General features: G+C 40.4%; 1 protein-coding gene across 2 annotated transcripts in view; it reads right to left on the reverse strand.

Moving 5' to 3' along the window:
• Positions 1-20,401, reverse strand: part of SLC24A4 (solute carrier family 24 member 4) — a 188,043-nt gene that overhangs the window by 21,954 nt on the left and 145,688 nt on the right. For both annotated transcript variants that reach the window (XM_063440501.1, XM_063440500.1), the window contains exons 11-12: positions 14,652-14,824; positions 5,258-5,408 (exon numbers count right to left, since the gene is read on the reverse strand). In XM_063440501.1, the coding sequence (XP_063296571.1) occupies positions 5,258-5,408; positions 14,652-14,824 (324 nt within the window). The remainder of the gene's footprint in view (positions 1-5,257; positions 5,409-14,651; positions 14,825-20,401) is intronic.

Consider the following 20,401-nt stretch of genomic DNA (forward strand, 5'->3'; position numbering starts at 1 on the left):
GATACCACGACACTTGATACAATGAAAAGACCGCTCCCGTTAGATTGTATCTTAACACTACTTGTTTAATATACGCTTCTGTTAAAAGTCTTATAAAAAAAAATAAATGAGGCACTCATATTTCGGAAATGTAAATGGCACTGTTACCGCTGTATTAACCCTTATCTCTTGTGGAATACCCTTGCATTTCCCTTTCTTTATTCTGTACCCTTCAAGATTGACAAAAAAAAAAAAAAAGAAAAAAAAAGAAAAGAAAAGAAACGGAGGATACGTTATATATAAACAATGGAATACTAAAGAAAAATATTATTCAATTAAAACATAACTTTTAATAAAAGTATAAATCCCTAAAAAGTCTCATAGGATAGAAGAGACCAACTACAACACAAAACTAATAGTACTATATACACATACACACAACATAAAATTAAAAATAGCAGAAGCTGGACCACACTGCAGGAAAAATAGTAAATGCCCCTAAAAAAGGTATAATGTAGGTCACTCAATAATATGTAAATTAGACAGTTTGATAACAGGGTGTCAACTGACGAAAAATTTATGGTATTTACTAGGTGGTAAACAGTAATCATTTTGACTCTTCTATGGCAACTATGTATCTCAGTGACTGCAGGAATGTAACAAAAAGTGTGACAAAAGTAACTATCAGCTTCTGTGGTTAGGAAAGTATAAATAACTGTTTATTAAAGTGTCTAACGCTGAAGGTAAAAAAAACTCCTGTAGTAATACCAAATATAGAACAGGGTAGGGTGAAGGGAGAGAGGGGAAGGGATTCACAAGATAACTGTCCCTATTGTGCCTTCGAGGGCACCCCTTACCCCTAAAAATGACCCGACTCTGGAATGCAATACAATCCACCTGCTCCAGAAATGAATCTACCATAATACAAAATAAAGAGAAAGATGCCAAAAAACAAAAATAAATAAAAAGAATAATTATTAGAAGCCAGAAATAACTGCAAGCAGTATTGGACACAGCAATGTCCCAGAGCCCCTGACGCACGTTTTGCTGGATCAGCTCATCAGAGGGGATACCATACAATAAACTGTTTTATTTTCTCATCATTTCTATACAGATCAATTAATACAATAAACATTAAAGTGTTGTAGAAGTACAGAATTTGAATATTTTTTAGGTATCCACAATGAATCTTCATTTGAAGCGGATCTGTTACCTTTTGGGGTCTTTGAATACTTTGCAAATACCCCCAAAAGTGACATCTCCTGTTGGGATCTGGTGGCCACAGGGTGCAATGAAAGGTAGGTTTACCTGCCTGTAGCTGCCCATTTCTTTGTGGATGTCTTTTTTGGCTGCTGGTGCTTCATTTGCCAGGACCTGTGAGAGTATAACACCGAGGCCTATGGAGGATTCTGCAAGACCCTTCACAGGTGATGCATCACAACGAGCAAAACCATGCCTAAATCTCACAGCCACCACTTGTGATGGCAACTGGGATTGGACAAAAAGGATGATGGTTCTTCTGTTATCTTCTGTCAACCCCAGGACCTGGCTAGCATGAGTATCACATAAGAATCTTTATGAAATACTGAGAAGTGACAGAGCCGCTTTAATATACACGATAGCATTTGTCCAAAAAAAAAAATATCAATTGGTAGTTAAGTGTTAACTGCTGCATTACTGGTAAAGTAAACACAGGTTAAGTAAGTTTAACCCCTTAAGGACAGAGCTTCAGAAGCTTGTCTTTCACTTAATGACAACGGCATTTTTTGCTATTTGCGTTCAACTGCAATTTGCATTTTACTAATTTATTGCACCGACACATATTATATACCGTTTTTTAAAGGACAGAAAGGGCTTTAATTTGATGTAACACATGTATATATAAATGCTTATTTATTATAAAAAAAATACAGAAATATGCAAAAAAATGAATTTTTGTGTGTTTTTTTTTACAGTTTTTGCAATAATAATGTGTACATAATTAGTGCAGGTTAAGGAAAGTAATTAAAAATAAATTCATTTAGTTGATCTGAATTACAGAATATATAATGTGTCTGGGATTTTCAGGTTTTTTTGGTAGTTACAGGTCACAAAGCACAAGGAGTAAAATAAACGTTTTATGTGGAGCGATTTTAGAATTTGGTATGTTTGTCTTGTAAGCCTAATAGCCATAAAATAAAACAAAATTGCCACACAAAAGTATATATTTATATAAAGTAGACACCACAGGCTATTTACCTAAGGTTGTTTTGACACTTTCTACGTAGCCATTTTACCGCCAACCTCTGCTAAATATTGGAGTAAAATTGTGTTTTTGGGGGGTTTTCGCACACAAACTTATAACAAAGAACTTCTCATGTGTATTTTGTAAATTTGGTGTGTGCTATTCCTGTACAAAGTTTTATTATGTGTTCAGTTACTTCTGCTGAGTACAACGGTACCCCCATTGTATGTCTTTGGCACTATTTCGTGAAGCTACAGTGCCATATAGGAGACCTGTCCTTTTCAGTATTCACAGTAGAATTTTGAGAGACGGATTTAATGAGCCTATGCTTCCATTTGGGGTATTATAGTAGTTTGACTGTTCAAAAAAACCCCACAAAGGCCTACCATTTGTAAAAGTAGACATTCCAGGGTATCTCGTAAGGTGCATATTGTGCCTTAACATGCCCCCATTTTTTTACCATTACATGCCAAAGTATGTGGTAAAAAATAATTTTGTGCATATTTTACATACGGATTGCATTTTTGCTGGGCATTTTGTATATTTCATGTGTGCCACTAAGTTCAAACCCCCCAAATTATGCTCAGCTAAGTCTTCTGAGTAAAAGGACACCCCCATTGTATGTCTATGGCACTATTTCGTGAAGCTACAGTGCCATACAGGAGACCTGTCCTTTTCAGTATTCACAGTAGAATTTTGAGAGACGGATTTAATGAGCCTATGCTTCCATTTGGGGTATTATAACAGTTTTACTATTCAAAACACCCCACAAAGGCCTACCATTTGTAAAAGAAGACACTCCAGGGTATCTCATAAGGTGCATATTGTGCCTTAACATGCCCCCATTTTTTTACCATTACATGCCAAAGTATGTGGTAAAAAATAATTTTGTGCATTTTTTACATACGGATTGCATTTTTGCTGGGCATTTTGTATATTTCATGTGTGCCACTAAGTTCAAACCCCCCAAATTATGCTCAGCTAAGTCTTCTGAGTAAAAGGACACCCCCATTGTATGTCTATGGCACTATTTTGTGAAGCTACAGTGCCATATAGGAGACCAAGCCATATCAGTTTTGACCGAACTTTGAATTTTGACGCCGGGCCTATGTGCAATTTCCAAGCATCTTTGCAGGTTTTAAATTCAAACTACCCCACAAAGGCCTACCATTTCTTAAAGTAGACACCCCAGGGTATTTCAAAAGGCATATTTTGAACCTTAGCGTGGGATCATTTTTCCGCTAGCTTGTACCAGGTGTAGTGGTAATAAGCGTTTTTTCTGCCTTTTTGACACACAAAGTGAGTTTGCACAGTATATTTTGCAAACCTTATGTGTACTACAACTGTATAATACTTCATATGTTGCTCAGCTATGTCTGCTGAGTACAAAAATACCCCCGTATGTACCTTTGCCAGGTATATGTGGACATCGGAGGGGCACATTTGGGACAGAGCCATTCCATTTTTTTTCAAATTTTGAATTTTTACGCTGTGCCCATGTCCCATTTTAGAGTATTTTACCAGGCTATATAAACCAAATACCCCATAAAGCCATACCATTTCTTAAAGAAGACATCGCAGGGTATTTCAAAAGGCATATTTTGAACCTTAGCGTGGGATCATTTTTCCGCTAGCTTGTACCAGGTGTAGTGGTAATGAGCGTTATTAAATGTATTTTTTTACTTTTTAAAACTTTTTTTACTTTTTAAAACTATTTTTTAAACTTTTGTTTTGATTATTCATTTTTTTAAAGTTTCCTAAACTTTCGTAAAACTTTTTTTTACAGATTTAACATTTTTCTAAGCTTTTTTTTTTACGTTAACCCCTAACTAGCAGTAAGCAGCACTAACAGTAAATTCCCCATTTTCCCATAACTCCCACCCACCCCAGCTAGCAAAATATTTAATTATACAATATTTAAATTAGTTAATTAAATAAATTTAACCCCTGAGGGTTAAAAATTAAATAAAAGTTAATCGTCAGGGGTTAAAAAAAAATTAGAACAGTATAATACTGTGATCTGTATTTTGATCACTGTAGGCAGTGATCGACTGGCAGGGAAGGGGTTAATTTTTATTTGGACTGGGTAAAGGGTTTATTTTTTTAAATTTTTTACTTAAATGTTATTAAAACTTTTTTTTTAACTTAATTTTTTAACTTTTTAAAGCGTATTTTTAAACTTTTTTCAACGTTAACCCCTAGTTAGCGTAATACTAAATCCCCCAATTCCCCACTAACTTCCACCCTCCCCAGCTAGCTAAATTTATAATTTTAAAATATTTAAATTAATTAATAAAATAAATTGAACCCCTGAGGGTTAAAAAAAAAAGAATTAACCCTCAGGGGTTAAAAAAAAAATCAGATCTTAGTAAAATGTAATCCCTGCCAATTGATCACTGTAGTCAGTGATCAATTGGCAGGGAAGGGGTTAATTTTTTATTAAAATGGGTAAAGGGGGGGTAAAGGGGGGTGGGATTTTAATTTTACTATATTTTCTTTCCACCAGGGGGCAGGATCACTGAAGATCCGTCTCCCTGCACTTCACACAGAACCAGGAAGTGCAGGGAGGCGGAGGTGAGTATACACAGCACATGTGCCCGCTCTGGCATGCTGTCAGAGCGGGCACATGTACTCTGACAGCCCGATCCGGTGCTCCCGGTCTGCCTCTAATGCAGAGGCAGACCGGAGCACCATTAACCCCGCGATCGCCGCGATCTGGGGTTAATTTTAACGGGTGACGGACGAGGTCCGTCACACGTCATTAACGCATTCCCCTGAGTGACGGACCTCGTCCGTCACTCGTCGTTAAGGGGTTAAACAAATAAACCTCATAAATAATATAATGTAGGAACAGCAGAGCATTTTTATTAACTTTTGATAAGTAAATAGTTATATAGCGGGTGAGTGTACCTAGTGCATAAGATGTTATATAAAAGTAGTGTAAAGTTGAGTAAGTGCAATAATGTCACAAACCCTACTTGCAGAATTAATTGCATAATAAACTGATAAAAACAAAAACAAAAAAACAGGTGATTATGAAATTAAATTACTTACTGGGCACTGAAAAAGGGACTAGAGTATTTGATACATTTTCTTCTTCGAAATCATCTTTGTCCACATGCATGATCCCATTCTCCAGAAGGTCCTGTTTCCCATCCAGAGTTAACATGCTCATTCCATTGGATGACTGTAGGAGGCGCTGCCTCTGCCATGAGAAAGGAAGCACAGAAAATAACACTTAATGGTTCAAGAGGGTTATATGCATTAGACATGTGCATGCGCCAGGGCCGTCTTTAACGTGGGGCAAAAGGGGCAGCTGCCCCAGTCCCAGTTACTCCAGGGGGACACTAGACAGCTGTCTCGTGGGCCCCGCTGCCCTCAACAATTTTTTCCCCCCATCCTCTCAGCAGTCCCACCGGGTGGCCCATGCACTTAGGGTCACCCAAATGGCTTGTATCAGCAGGGGCCCGGTCAGGCGCTGTGGCCCTTTAACAGGGCGACCGAGCCCCTTGCTTTTCAGCATTATGGGAGGAAGTGACAGCCGCGAGTCACTTCCTCCCATACAGAGAGGAGCTGCTCGGGTGAGGGCAGGAGACGGCAGCAGTGGCAGTGAGGGTGAAGGCTCCTCACTCCCATCAGCCTCAGGCACCACACTGGACCCCAGGGAAGCCACCCTTCAGGAAAATGTAAAGCTTTCCAAGCCTTGCAACCCGAGCCTGCACCAAGCACCTTCGGGACAAGATAGAATTTTTTAAAACATTTTTATTGTGTTTTTTTTTTTTTTTAAATAGATGTGTTATTGTGGAATATATTTTAGCCCTTTTGGAGTGCTGAAGAAAAGAAAATTTAGCATTGCATGGTAAGCATTATTCTCCACCCTTACCGGTATTAGTTTTATTACCCTTGCAACTAGTATTAGGGTGAGGAGGTAGGTAGACTATTTGGGACTTGGGTATCCCTAACGACCTGGGGAGGGTGAGGATGGACATATCTTTGATTTAAGAAATATATTAACTATGTGCCCACTAGCGGGCCATAGAGATTAAAGGTTCAACAAAATTTATTGATCGAGGAAAATTTTCACAAAATTTCCATTTATCAAAATTTCAGTAAAAAAATAAATACAAAAACTGAAAATTCTTTCCATACATATATGTCTGTTATGCATTAATACACCACCTAGTGGTGTCAGACAGTATTACAGCCATAAATGGCTTTATCTACTTTATCTAAAGGTGCCTGACAGTAAGGGGTAATCGCAGCAATCTCACAACATATCGCCTAGTCACGAGGCTGGTTAAAAAAATAAATTAAAAAAATAGGTTCTCTATCCAAAAAGATGGGTATCCTGTTTTTCAACACTATTTGTGCTGGCAATTGATGGTATGATTACAGAGTGGTTTGCAATGCATTTCTTTGAGAATGACCAACGACCAACGACCAACGACTCTTAAGATAACATTTCAGGATTCCAATCTCAATGGCCCAACAGGCTCTGCACAGCCCATTGCTACAGATGATACTTAAAAAAAAAAATGTCTAGAAAGCAAAGCAGAATCTTTAATGCATCTCATTAAGTTTTCTTCAAAGAGAAATCTTTTTGTTATTTTTTATCACAAGTAAATTTTTATTAGCTCAGAGGAATACGGTGCAGGATTCCAGCGCTGTGAACCTACCAGAAATAATGAAAGGATTTTCAGCTTGCATCTAGCGGACAGATATCAGTCTAAACACTTATCTTTGCGGTGCAGAGTTATATAAAGTAAGTTAATGGGGAGATAAAAAAACAAAGCTTATTGCCACCGTGCTTACAGATTAGCGATAGGATCGAAATTCTGTGGGGTAAACCTGATTCGACTAATAACACGGCAGAAATGAAATGCAAAGAACTAAACATATCTCTAAACATTCTAAACATACTCAAATATCTACCCACATCCTCTGTTTATCCTAAAGAAGAAGTTAGAATTCGGAAGGGGGTAGTCAAGAAGAAATGTATCGTTTAGAATTTGCAACTTTAAAATAAAGTATCAGATAGAATGTATTCCTAAGAAGCCAGGCTATAGTACTATACTGCAAAGACCTTTAGATCTATTTTTTTCCATTACGCTCTATAGTGTGGATTCTTGAGCATTCCCCACATGAGTTGCTCATACAATGAAATCCCCAATAGACAGCAAAAGGGTTAAGTTAGAATTTGTCTTATTAGTTCTTCTGCAGATTTAAAGCTTGTCCTGGGGGACCCTTCTCAAGTGGGACTCAACCTACCGCTAATCCAACAGAGGTAAAATCCACCAGTTCAGATGCTGATCTGCTTTCCTGTCTGCTATAAATAACCGCGCACACGTACAAAAGGTTAAAGGCATTAGACAAATCTAATATTCTCAGCAGCACGCTCTAAACACAACGTCTTCTGCCCAAGTTCCTCAAGACATTCTCAGCTAAGATACAATTCAGTATTAGTGAGAATACCTAGATCTATAGCTTCTTCATTTCCACCTATAAATGTATAGAGGCATCCAGTGTAGGTATAAGAGGTCCATAGAACAATCTGTTGATGTAGCTTTCTTGCCACATTTATATCTTCATATACCTTTAACTGTCCCTTCTACTAACTCAATTCCAAGTCTCTTACCCTTGTACTCCTCAGTTCCATCCATTTTACCTGCTAGCCCCCAACTACTGGAACTATCACCCTTCCCAATGCCAATTAACCATATCTCACTCCTGAAGAAAACTTTTCAATAATGTTTGACTAGATTCTTCATTATTTACTCCTCACACTGGCTTATCTCATGATCTGATACAAACCCCTTTCAATATCCCCTGCTCCCCAACCATGTACCCAATACCCTGATCACTACCTCCCCCAGATGGAACTCCAGTAGGTATATGGATGATAAATATATAGTATTCTGTTCTATGCAGCCATACTGCATGATTGCTGATCTACGTAACCTACTCTGGATAAGGGTACTATATAGGATGTGTCAAATAAATATAGTTTATGTGGTTATTTGCTGGTAGGTTGATGAGATCGAAAGAAGCGGTGATGAGCATGAAGACTATAGGAAACAAAATCACAATTCAGACAATTTAAGTCAATGTGCCTCTCTAAGGTCTGCCAGGGGAAAAGATCTCCTGGCCCATTGCAGTATAATCACATCATCCACTGCAAAGGGAAACTGAGGACTCCTGTGGCCATTCAAAAGTAGACAACCTCCATATGTTTGTCCCCAGTGTACTACAGCCTCCACCAGGCCTGTCCCCAGTGTACTACAGCCTTCACCAGGCCTGTCCCCAGTGTACTACAGCCTTCACCAGGCCTGCCCCCAGTGTACTACAGCCTTCACCAGGCCTGCCCCCAGTGTACTACAGCCTTCACCAGGCCTGTCCCCAAGTGTACTACAGTCTTCACCAGGCCTGTACCCAAGTGTACCACAGCCATCCTCAGCCTGCCACATGTGTACCACAGCCTTCCTCAGTGTCAGACCTTCCGGCATTCGCTAACCGTGGACTTCCGGGTTCTCGGAGCGCGGCCACTCCCCCTCCTATGACGTGGTCGTTCCCAGGGTTCATAGAGAGACCGCGTCAACACCACAGTGCTGGATCAACTCGAAAGCTCCCGCGAACTTCAAACTGAATATTTACTTCTACTGTGTATCGGACCCGGACTGTTTAATCGTTTACCCTCCTTCTCCTCTCCTACGACCTCGGACTGTTTTTGGATATTCTCTTGCCTGCTGCAACCTCGATTCTCTGTGGAATCTCTATCACCAATTTGGATTATCGCTCCTTCATAAGTTAAGTAAACCAGATTGGCTCAAGCTTAATATATAACCATCCTAATTCTAAGTGGTTCGCTATCTGTTCCACATCAACTCCTAACCTTGTTTTCAACACCTACTTATTAATTATCTGCATCCTAATTTGGAACTTCTCGCTGGTTGTGTTAAATTTACCTTATCTTAAAACAACTTCAACACCGCTGCTGTTTATAACCTGCCAGGAATTAAAGAGACAGTTCAATTTGATTATCTTTTTTTTTTATTTAAAGTAATAAACATTATCAAACTCAGAAATCTGCAGTTGTTTCCATCTTATCAACAATTGAGCATTACAGATTGATCCAGCCTAATTAATGGATACAGCAGATCTCACTTCTGAAATCACCAGATTAAACCAAAGAGTGGATACTCTTACTCAAGGCATGCAAGATCTACAGATCACCAATGAAAGAATCCTTACTTATGTAAGGGACTTGCAAACCCATACTCCTCACACAGTTACACACTCGGCTAGTGACCCTGCTGTCTCCAACCCCGAAAAATTTTCTGGAGACAGGTCCCAATACCGAGAGTTCATCAATTCTTGCAAGTTGTTGATTGCATTAAAACCCCGATCATATCCCACTGAAAGATCTAAAGTTTGTTCTGTTATTTCATTTTTGAGAGGTGAACCCATGGCCTGGGCTCATTCCTTTCTTGAGAATGATGATCCCATATTGGATTCTCTGGATGAATTCTTTGAAGCCATGTCTCTCCTTTACGAAGACCCAAACAAACAAGCGACTGCAGATTTAACCATTAGAACACTGCAGCAAAGAAACCGGCCTGTTGAAGATTACATTGCTGAATTCAAACGATGGGCACCAGAAACTCAGTGGAATGACATAACTCTACGTAACCAGTTCCGTATTGGGTTATCTGAAGCTGTCAAAGATGAGCTCTCCAGAACTGAACTACCTACTACACTAAATACACTTATTCAACTGTCAATCAGTATCGACAGAAGACTTAGGGAAAGAAAAGCTGAGAAATCACTCACTAGCTCTCTATGGAAAAAACCCTTCACCTCTTCAAAGGCACCGGAGAAACCTATAACTCCCGCTGAACCTATGGAAATAGGGGTTGTGAGAAGTCCTCTTACTCCAGAAGAGAGAACCAGAAGAAGACAACTGAACCTCTGCATGTACTGTGCTTCGCAAGAACATGTGGTCCCAGACTGTCCCCTATTGAAACGTCCAAGAGGCGGTAAGCATGGTTCTACCACGACTGTAATGAGTGTACTTCCTTCTAAACCAACCTCTCATTTCTCCTCTGTCTCTCTCATATTACAGTGGGACAAAGAAAGAATTACGACTAAGGCCATTATTGATTCCGGTGCTAATGGGGTGTTCCTGGACTCATCCTTTGTTACAAAAAATAAAATTCCTTGTGTTCAAAAACGTAATTCCGTCTCTGTCAGAGTTATTGATGGCTCCTTAATCTCCTCGGGGCCCATTCGCCTTGAAACTGTCCCTTTAAGGACTACTACTAATTATGTCCATTCTGAATTTCTTGTTTTTGATATCATAAATTCTCCTCTTTATCCAATAATATTAGGGATAGACTGGTTACGGACTCACAACCCACTTATTACATGGGCTCCTTTCTCTCTCACGTTTAACTCTGCATATTGCCAGGGAACATGTCTACAACACATCCCCATTTTGCATGTTACTAGGGAATCCACTATACCTTCCAGTTATTCAGAGTTCGCTGATGTGTTCAGTAAAAAGGAAGCAGAGACACTTCCTCCTCATCGACCCTATGATTGTCCGATTGACCTTGTTCCTGGTGCTCCTATCCCTTTTGGACATATTTATCCTCTCTCTGAATCAGAGCTAAAAACCCTCAAGGAATACCTAGATGAAAACCTCCGTAAGGGGTTCATTAGACCTTCCTGTTCACCAGCCGCTTCCAGCATGTTTTTTGTAAGAAACAAGGACCAGACTATTCGGCCAATCATCGATTACAGGTCTTTAAATAAAATAACTATCAAGAATCGTTACCCTCTTCCCCTGATCAATGAGTTGATTGAAAGATTAAGAACAGCTACCATCTACACTAAACTTGACCTTCGTGGGGCATATAACCTTGTTAGAATCAAGGCCAATGATGAATGGAAAACGGCGTTCAGAACCCGATATGGTCTTTACGAATATCTTGTCATGCCCTTCGGGCTATGTAACGCCCCTGCAACCTTTCAGCATTTCATTAACGATATCTTCCGAGATCTCCTAGACGTTTGTGTCATCATTTACTTAGATGATATTCTCATCTACTCCAACAACCTTGAAGAACACAGAAAACACGTGAGATGGGTATTATCCAGATTAAGAACACACAAATTATACGCAAAACCAGAAAAATGTATATTTGAAGTCAATGAAATCACTTTTTTGGGATATGTTATCTCCCCTCATTCAATAAGTATGGATACCTCCAAAATAGATTGCATTGTCAACTGGTCTACTCCTACTAATACTAAAGACTTACAACGTTTTCTGGGATTTGCCAACTTCTATAGGAAGTTCATTAAAAATGACTCCAAGGTTGCTCATCCCCTCAACCTGCTCAATAGCAGTAAACGGTCCTTTGCTTGGAACGAAGAGGCTCAAGCAGCCTTTGATGAATTAAAACGGAGATTCACAAGTGCTCCCATTCTTCAACTACCTAATCCTGCTTTTCTCTACGTCATGGAAACGGATGCTTCTGACACAGCTATCGGGGCTGTCCTCTCTCAACACCAAACGCCTCAAGATCCTCTCCATCCAGTAGCTTTTTTTTCACGATCTTTGTCTCCTGCTGAACGAAATTATCCTGTAGGAGAAAAAGAATTATTAAGTATTAAAGCTGCATTCGAAAACTGGCGTCACATACTTGAAGACACACGCACTCCTGTAATTGTTTATACCGACCACAGGAACCTTGAATATCTTCATTCCAACAAAACACTCTCTGCCAGACAAGTACGCTGGAATCTTTTATTTTCCCGTTTCAATTTTCAAATCATTTACAGACCTGGATCCAGAAACAAAAAGGCCGATGCCCTGTCCAGAATTCACCAAGATCTTCCTGTAACCGAAACTCAACCTCCTAAAATCATAGGTATTATTTCGTCATTAATTGATGATATTAAACATCTTAAAGAAGAAGATCTTGAACTTCCCAAACAAGGCAATCTATCAAAAAAGGACGGTTTGTACTACTTCAAAGACAGGTTATACATTCCTCCCTTGCTTAGGAATAAAATACTCTCCTTGATTCATGATTCCCCTCTGGCTGGTCATCCTGGTACAAGGAAAACACTGGAGCTGTCTAAAAGATATTACTGGTGGCCTCGCCAGGACAGAACCATAGAATCTTATGTCAAAAACTGCCCAACCTGTCTGAGATCAAAATCTGACCATCATCCACCATTCGGTCAATTACTGAGCCTACCTGTTCCAGAAAGACCTTGGCAGTCCATCTCAATGGATTTCTTGGTAGAACTCCCTCCTTCGCAACATCATACCACCATTCTGGTAGTGGTAGACCGTTTCACCAAGATGTCCCATTTTATTCCTTTAAAGAAATTACCCTCTTCATCTGAACTTGCAAAAGTATTCATCAACAACATCGTGAAACTCCATGGTCTTCCTGAAGAAATCATATCAGACAGAGGAACACAGTTCACCTCCAAATTCTGGAATGAGATGTGTTCCACCCTCAACATTCAACGTAAATTATCTTCAGCCTATCATCCCCAAACCAACGGACAAACAGAGAGAGTTAATCAATGTGTTGAACAATACTTGCGGTGTTATTGCTCTCATTTACAAGATGATTGGATCACGTGGTTACCAATGGCAGAGTTCTCATACAACAACTCGGTACACACTAGTAGCAAAATGACTCCATTCTTCTCAAATTTTGGATTCCATCCTTCTTCATTCCCCGATCAAGGACTTCCTTCTTCTAATCCATACGTCTCCAACCATAACTCGTTCATGTCTGCCCTCTTCCTCAGGTTACGTGATAACCTTAAAAATGCATCATCTGCTCAGAAAAAGTTTTTCGATACTGGTAGACGACCTTCCCCTACTTACAAGGTTGGTGATCTAGTATGGCTCTCTTCAAAAAACATTGTCACCAACCGTCCCTCAAAGAAACTGAGTTCACTCTTCCTTGGCCCTTTTCGTATATTGTCGCTCATCAACGAAAACGTGGTTAGATTGAAACTTCCACCTACCATGAAACTACATCCAGTCTTCCATGTGTCATTGCTTAAACCACACCACTCCGACCCTTTCATGAGGGATGTTCTTACCACTCCTGATCCCATTCTGGTACAAGGTGAAGAGGAATACGAGGTCCAGAGGATTCTCGACTCACGAATCCATCGTGGTTCCTTACAATATCTTGTCCGGTGGAAGGGCTACGGAGTTGACGAAGACTCATGGGTGTCGTCCTCCGCGGTGCATGCTCGTCGACTTATCAATGCGTACCATGCTCGCTACCCATCCAGACCTCGTTGACAGCATCCGGTGGCTGCTTCTTATGAGGGGGGTTCTGTCAGACCTTCCGGCATTCGCTAACCGTGGACTTCCGGGTTCTCGGAGCGCGGCCACTCCCCCTCCTATGACGTGGTCGTTCCCAGGGTTCATAGAGAGACCGCGTCAACACCACAGTGCTGGATCAACTCGAAAGCTCCCGTGAACTTCAAACTGAATATTTACTTCTACTGTGTATCGGACCCGGACTGTTTAATCGTTTACCCTCCTTCTCCTCTCCTACGACCTCGGACTGTTTTTGGATATTCTCTTGCCTGCTGCAACCTCGATTCTCTGTGGAATCTCTATCACCAATTTGGATTATCGCTCCTTCATAAGTTAAGTAAACCAGATTGGCTCAAGCTTAATATATAACCATCCTAATTCTAAGTGGTTCGCTATCTGTTCCACATCAACTCCTAACCTTGTTTTCAACACCTACTTATTAATTATCTGCATCCTAATTTGGAACTTCTCGCTGGTTGTGTTAAATTTACCTTATCTTAAAACAACTTCAACACCGCTGCTGTTTATAACCTGCCAGGAATTAAAGAGACAGTTCAATTTGATTATCTTTTTTTTTATTTAAAGTAATAAACATTATCAAACTCAGAAATCTGCAGTTGTTTCCATCTTATCAACAATTGAGCATTACACTCAGCCTGCCACAGATGCACTGCAGCCTGCACCTGGTCTGTCACATGTGTACCACAGCCTTCCTCAGCCTGCCACATGTGTACCACAGCCTTCCTCAGCCTGCCACAGGTGTACTGCAGCCTGCACCTGGTCTGTCACATGTGTACCACAGCCTGCCTATACCTACCACAGCTGTAGTGCAGCCTCCACAAAGACTACCACATGTGTACCACAGCCAGTAAAATGGGAACAGCAGTCTCCCTCGAGGAATTCATACACACTCCAAAGAAATTATTACTGGTGAAGCAGGCGCAAGTCTGTCCAGGTCTCAGTATAACAAAACCAGTATCAATTTATTTATTTTGTCCTCTCTCTAGTTGGAGGAGTCTTGTTAAAATCCACCACATGTATGGAAATCCTTTTAAATTCAGTTTCAAAATGGCAGTCAGGACTCACCTCATTAATAATCAGCCTACTCGCCATCCGCAGCCTGGTCCTCGGCGGAAATTTGTTTGTTATCATAATGCGCAATCCAGCTTCTGGGAACCGGTACTTGGGAGGACTTGAGCAAATTATTTCATCCACCATCACTACAGAGTTTCTACTGGGATATTGCTGGTTCACTTTCACTATTTACCAGGAAGACACCATAATTAAAAAAAAAAAAGTAACACAAAATAAAAATCCTAAACAAAACATACCTGCTATACTAGTTTTTTTTTTATGTAATATGAAGGATAATGGACAGGTCTACAAAGGTGACTGAAAATGTCAAAGCTGCAACTTTTTAAGGGACACTATAGTCACCAAAATAACTTTAGTTTAATGAAGCAGTTTTGGTGTATATATAATGTCCCTGCAGCCTCACTGCTCAATTCTCTGCCATTTAGGAGTTAAATTACTTTGTTTATGAACCCTAGTCACACCTCCCTGCATGTGACTTGCACAGCCTTCCATAAACACTTCCTGTAAAGAGAGCCCTATTTAGGCTTTCTTTATTGCAAGTTCTGTTTAATTAAGATTTTCTTATCCCCTGCTATGTTAATAGCTTGCTAGACCCTGCAAGAGCCTCCTGTATGTGATTAAAGTTCAATTTAGAGATTGAGATACAATTATTTAAGGTAAATTACATCTGTTTGAAAGTGAAACCAGTTTTTTTTTCATGCAGGCTGTGTCAATCAGAGTCAGAGGAGGTGTGGCTAGAGCTGCATAAACAGAAACAAAGTGATTTAACTCCTAAATGGCAGTGCATTTAGCAGTGAATCCTGAGAAACATGAGCTAAAACTGCTTAATTAAGCTAAAGTTGTTTAGATGACTATAGTGTTCCTTTAATTTTAAATTGTACTACATTTTAACGCCAGAGATACTAAAACATATGTCTGTAATTAAATCTAGTGAACCCCTAATAAATAAAAATATAACATTTAGGGAATCTACATTTTAATAAGACAAAGGTTTCTGTGCAAGAGCTGGCAAGATGATAGAATTAAATTGGTAACATACACAGGAGGATAAGCAGACAGGAGATGTTGTTAATAACAGAGAAATCACTTATGTTACAGAGAAGAGAGTTTACCTTATGAAGTACGTCTCTGAAGCACAAAATGTTAGTAGCATTAAAAAGCATACCAAGGGCAGCCTATGATCACTGGGGTATATTGTGGGAAATTGGAAAGGCGGTTCCTTGGGGTGTTTTACCCACAGAAATGCAAGAGCAAGAATTTAGAAATTTGAAAAGAGAGAAGATTCTTATTAAAAATGAAGTGGGTTGCGGCTAGAGTAGAACACTTTATAACAAAATAAAAGCGATTAATGTAACGTTAAAAAAACAAAAACTTTTTTTATTGATAAACATTGCTAAAACACAAATACTTCATCTTAGAACCTACATAGGTTAAAAAAGCTTTTTAAATTACTATTCTAATATTAATTAGATCACAGAAGCAAAGTATATATATATACACACACACACACACACGCTGTAAAATAAAATCAGACCCCACCCCCCTTTATCTTTAATGGGGGCAGTCTTTTAGAATTATAACCACTGCGTGACACTTTGCCAAATGTCTCCCCCCTTATTCTTAGTCAAGTCATTTGAGTGTTTTGGTGAAAACTTAACAGGCCCCAAAGTACACACAGCCTAACCCCCCTGCTTCCCTATTGCAAATCAGTATCACCCATTTTTGGATGGCATTGATAAGCCAAGTGCATCCGCAGATGGGCTTAGGCTATTACTTCCAAATCTGGACAAAACGTGGTTCGAATTCATATGTGTAAGGCAGAAGTAGTCAAGAAACAATTTTCAAACTGACAATTATGGGGGCTCTCAGGCCCCCTGCAGAGGAAAACACCCTAATTCTTTTTGTATGACTTTGGACAGCAGTAATAAGCTGAGAATACTGGGAGCAAGTTAGCACGGTCATCTCAGCTAATTAATGCCTCTTTAAAGTTGGCTATGGCACTTAGGGTGTTCCTTTAACGGTTTGTATTTGGGGTTTAATCTCTAAAGTGTACAATTTGGAGACTCAACACAAAAACAGCAACTTTTAGTAAAATTTCCTCAATTCAATAAATCTCCAACTCTAGATATTTCAGTTTGGCAATTTTGTCTGATAATTTTAAATGACCTAATTATTCCTCCACAATGTACACTCTAGTGACTAAAACGAGTAAAGTAAATAAATGTGGGGAAATGATTCACAATTGGAAGCAGAATGACAATTAATGTAGAGTTTGCAATTCGGAGAGGAACAGACATTCGTGAACAGTTAAGCTCTGATGCTATCAGAAAGTTATTACAAGCCAAACAGAGGCAGAAATGACATCACTAAAGTGAAACTAGGGTCTTCTGCTTTAAATCTGAACAGAAGGCAGGCCTGGAGGTGCTCAGGGACCAGATAAGTATCAAAACACTCAAAATGTGCTGGACGACTTACTGTTGGAACTTTGCCACCATAACCATTACAGAAAGCTGATCTTCAAATCTATATTATGCTCACTGCAATGCCTTACAGAAAGCTGATCTTCAAATCTATATTATGCTTCACTGCAATGCTTTGCGTTCTTAGCTGGATTCAGAAAAAGTAATTGTGCAAACAAAAAAATACATTTGCAAAAAAACAAGTCCTGCGCTCACTCCCATCACTCCCGGGCGGCAGCAACGACCACAGCACACATCAGCCCCCACATTTTAATTGTTTTTTTTTTTTTTTTTTTTTTTTTTTCCAATTTGACAATTTTTATTTTGTCGTGATTCTCAACAAGGGATACAGAAGAGAAAAAAGGAGGGGGAAAGGATGAACATTTTACACATGTCTGGCATACGTTGGTAATTGACATAGTTCACATGGTATAACATCACAACATCACAATATGTGCAATATGGTCGTTCTATGTAGACAGATTTGTTCGACACTGAGAGACAGCTCGACACTTTATGTGTTTTGGAGAATTTCCTTGGGTATCATACAGATTATCATATAGATTACAACAGACATATAAGTACATGGGTCATTTTATACCCATTTAGAGTCATCTATCGACTTGTCTTGGAACCTTTGCTGATTGACTAGTCAACCTAGTAACTAACTGTAATGTGGTACAATTATGCCTTGTGTTTACTGAGTGTTAGCAGCTACTAGAGCGTGCTGAGGTGATTGCACCAATTGCTGCGGGTATTCTCGTTCGTTTGTTAGTGAACATATCTGATGCTTGTAGTTCCGGGATGGGGGTATGGGGTATATTAACAAGGGGGTATAGGCGGGGTGGAAGACAGAGGGGGGTAGGGAGGATGGGGAGTTCCCAGAGCCCTTCTTCTGATTTACGAAGCTTCCGGCTATCTTGCCGTGTTTGTTGGTCTTTGCGATAGTTAGGCCTGGTTCCCCTCAACTATGTACAGTGTGGGTTCTATTTCTTCAATGCTTTGGGTCAGGTGTAGTAGTGGGTGCGTTCCGTAAACCTCTATCTTACTTATCCGGAATCATCACTCCTCGCCTCTCTCCAGTTCCTACGATTACCCGTTACTGTTAAAGATTTTCCTCTTTGTTTTTTTTTTTTTTGTTTTTTTCCCTTTTATTTTTCCTCTAACTTTATCTTTTTTTTTTTTTTCACGGCTCCAGCTCGTCCACTGGTCCTAGCTTCTCCACAAAGACCTCCCAATCTTGTCTAGCTTGCATGATGTGTTTTGCTATTTGGGATTGCTGGTTGGTCCCTATTTCATAAGTCAAGTTAAGTGATACTTGTTGTATCAGGTCATTCCATTTGGGTGTTTGTGTTTGTTTCCATCTCCTTGCTATTAGGAGGGTGGCTGCTATTACTATGTGGAACAATAGGCTGGCTTGCGTTTTTGTGTAAGTTTCTAATGTCATGAGTAGTAAGGCACATTCCGGTCTTAGCTCGAATTCGATTTGTAGTGCACCTTGTATCGTCTCTTCTACTCTCCTCCAGTATTCCCTAATGGCCGGGCAGGTCCACCAGGTGTGGAGCATGGTGCCCTCTCCTGTTAAGCATCTCCAGCATGTTTTGGGGGAGCCCGGGTATATGTGCGCCAATCTGGTTGGCACGAGATACCATCTGTACTGTAGTTTGCGCATAAGTTCTAGATGGGATGAGCAGCGAGACCTGCCTTTGTGAGCCATAAAGGCTCTGGACCATTGGTCGTCTGAGAATTCCCTGCCTATGTCTTTGTGCCATGCTACCCTAAAGGTGTCACCCTGTTTTTGTTGGCTCGGGTCATTTAGTATTGCATAAATGAGTGAAAGTGGTTTTTTGGGCAAAGTCATTGATATGCATGCGTGCTCTATTCTTCTCGCAGTTATTGGGGTGGTCGGGTTGGTGTTGTTTGCCAATATTCCTTTCAATTGTAAATAAGAGAATATCGTGTTTAGTGGTAGGTTATATTCTACTTGTAGTTCTGGGAATTGTTTCATGTGTCCCTTGCTATATAGGTGATTGACTAGTGTACATCCTCTTTCTATCCATTTGCGGTGGTCGAAGGTGGGGTACGCAATATGAATGCTGAATATGGGGGTAGCCAGTGACCAAGCTTTTGTGTAACCTAGTTGCGATTTAGCCTTGTCCCAGATTCTGAGTAGGGTGTCTGTGGTGGTGGGCATGTGTGGGAGCGGTGGTCGTCGGTTGTGCGGCACCCATAAGAGGTATTTAAGGCCTTTGGGGTTTGTCCAGGCCGATTCCATTTTTACCCACTGTGGTGGGTTGTCGGCTGCGTGAGCTTGCAGGGCCGTGGAAATTATTGCCGCTCTATAGTACGTCCTCATGTCCGGTAACCCCAGCCCTCCCTGGTCCACAGTCTTGGTTAGAATCGATGTTGCTACTCTTATTTTTTTGTGTGCCCATATAAAACTTGTGATGGCATTTTGCATCCGTTTTATGTATGTAATGGGGAGGGGGATCTGTAGTGTCCTAAGTAAGTATTGGTACTTAGGCAATAACATCATCTTAACCGCCGCTAATCTCCCCACCCATGTCATATATGTGTTTTCCCATTTTTTCAGTGTGTCACTGTATTCTCTGTATAATCTCCCGTAATTGAGTTCCAGGAGGCCTTGCGGGTCTCTCGGGATTCTCAAACCAAGGAATGTGAGGTGGTCGTCTCTCCAGTCCAGTGGGAATGAGAGCTTGAGGTGTTCTATAGAGCTGTGCGGTAGTCCTATCCCCATCGCTTGGGTTTTTGTGACATTTAGTTTATAGTACGATTGTTCCCCGTAGTTCTTGATTTCCTGCAGTAGGTTTGGTAGTGATATGTGTGGCTGTGTAAGAGTAAGCAATATGTCATCTGCGAACAGGTTGGTTTTGTACTCCCTCCCCCCTATTTCTATACCATGTATCGCTGGATTGTCGCGTATCCTCACCGCCAGCGGTTCCAATGCCAAGACATATAGCAGTGGGGACAGGGGGCAACCCTGCCTCGTACCATTCGTGAGCTTGAACGGTTCGGACAGAAACCCTGCATTGAGCACTCTTGCTGAGGGCTCGCTATAGAGGGCTCGCACCACTGACACAAAGCCAGGTGGAATGTCAAACTTGCTTAAAACTGCCCGCAGGAACCCCCAGTGCAGGCGGTCAAAAGCTTTTTCCGCGTCGAGGGAGACCATCAGTCCCCCTTTCTGCTGGGCTTTTAGATGGTAAAGGATGTTTATGACCTTTCTAGTGTTTTCTGCTCCCTGTCTCCCTTTGACGAATC

This window comes from Pelobates fuscus, chromosome 13, assembly GCF_036172605.1.
Source record: "Pelobates fuscus isolate aPelFus1 chromosome 13, aPelFus1.pri, whole genome shotgun sequence".
Taxonomy (NCBI): Eukaryota; Metazoa; Chordata; class Amphibia; order Anura; family Pelobatidae; genus Pelobates; species Pelobates fuscus.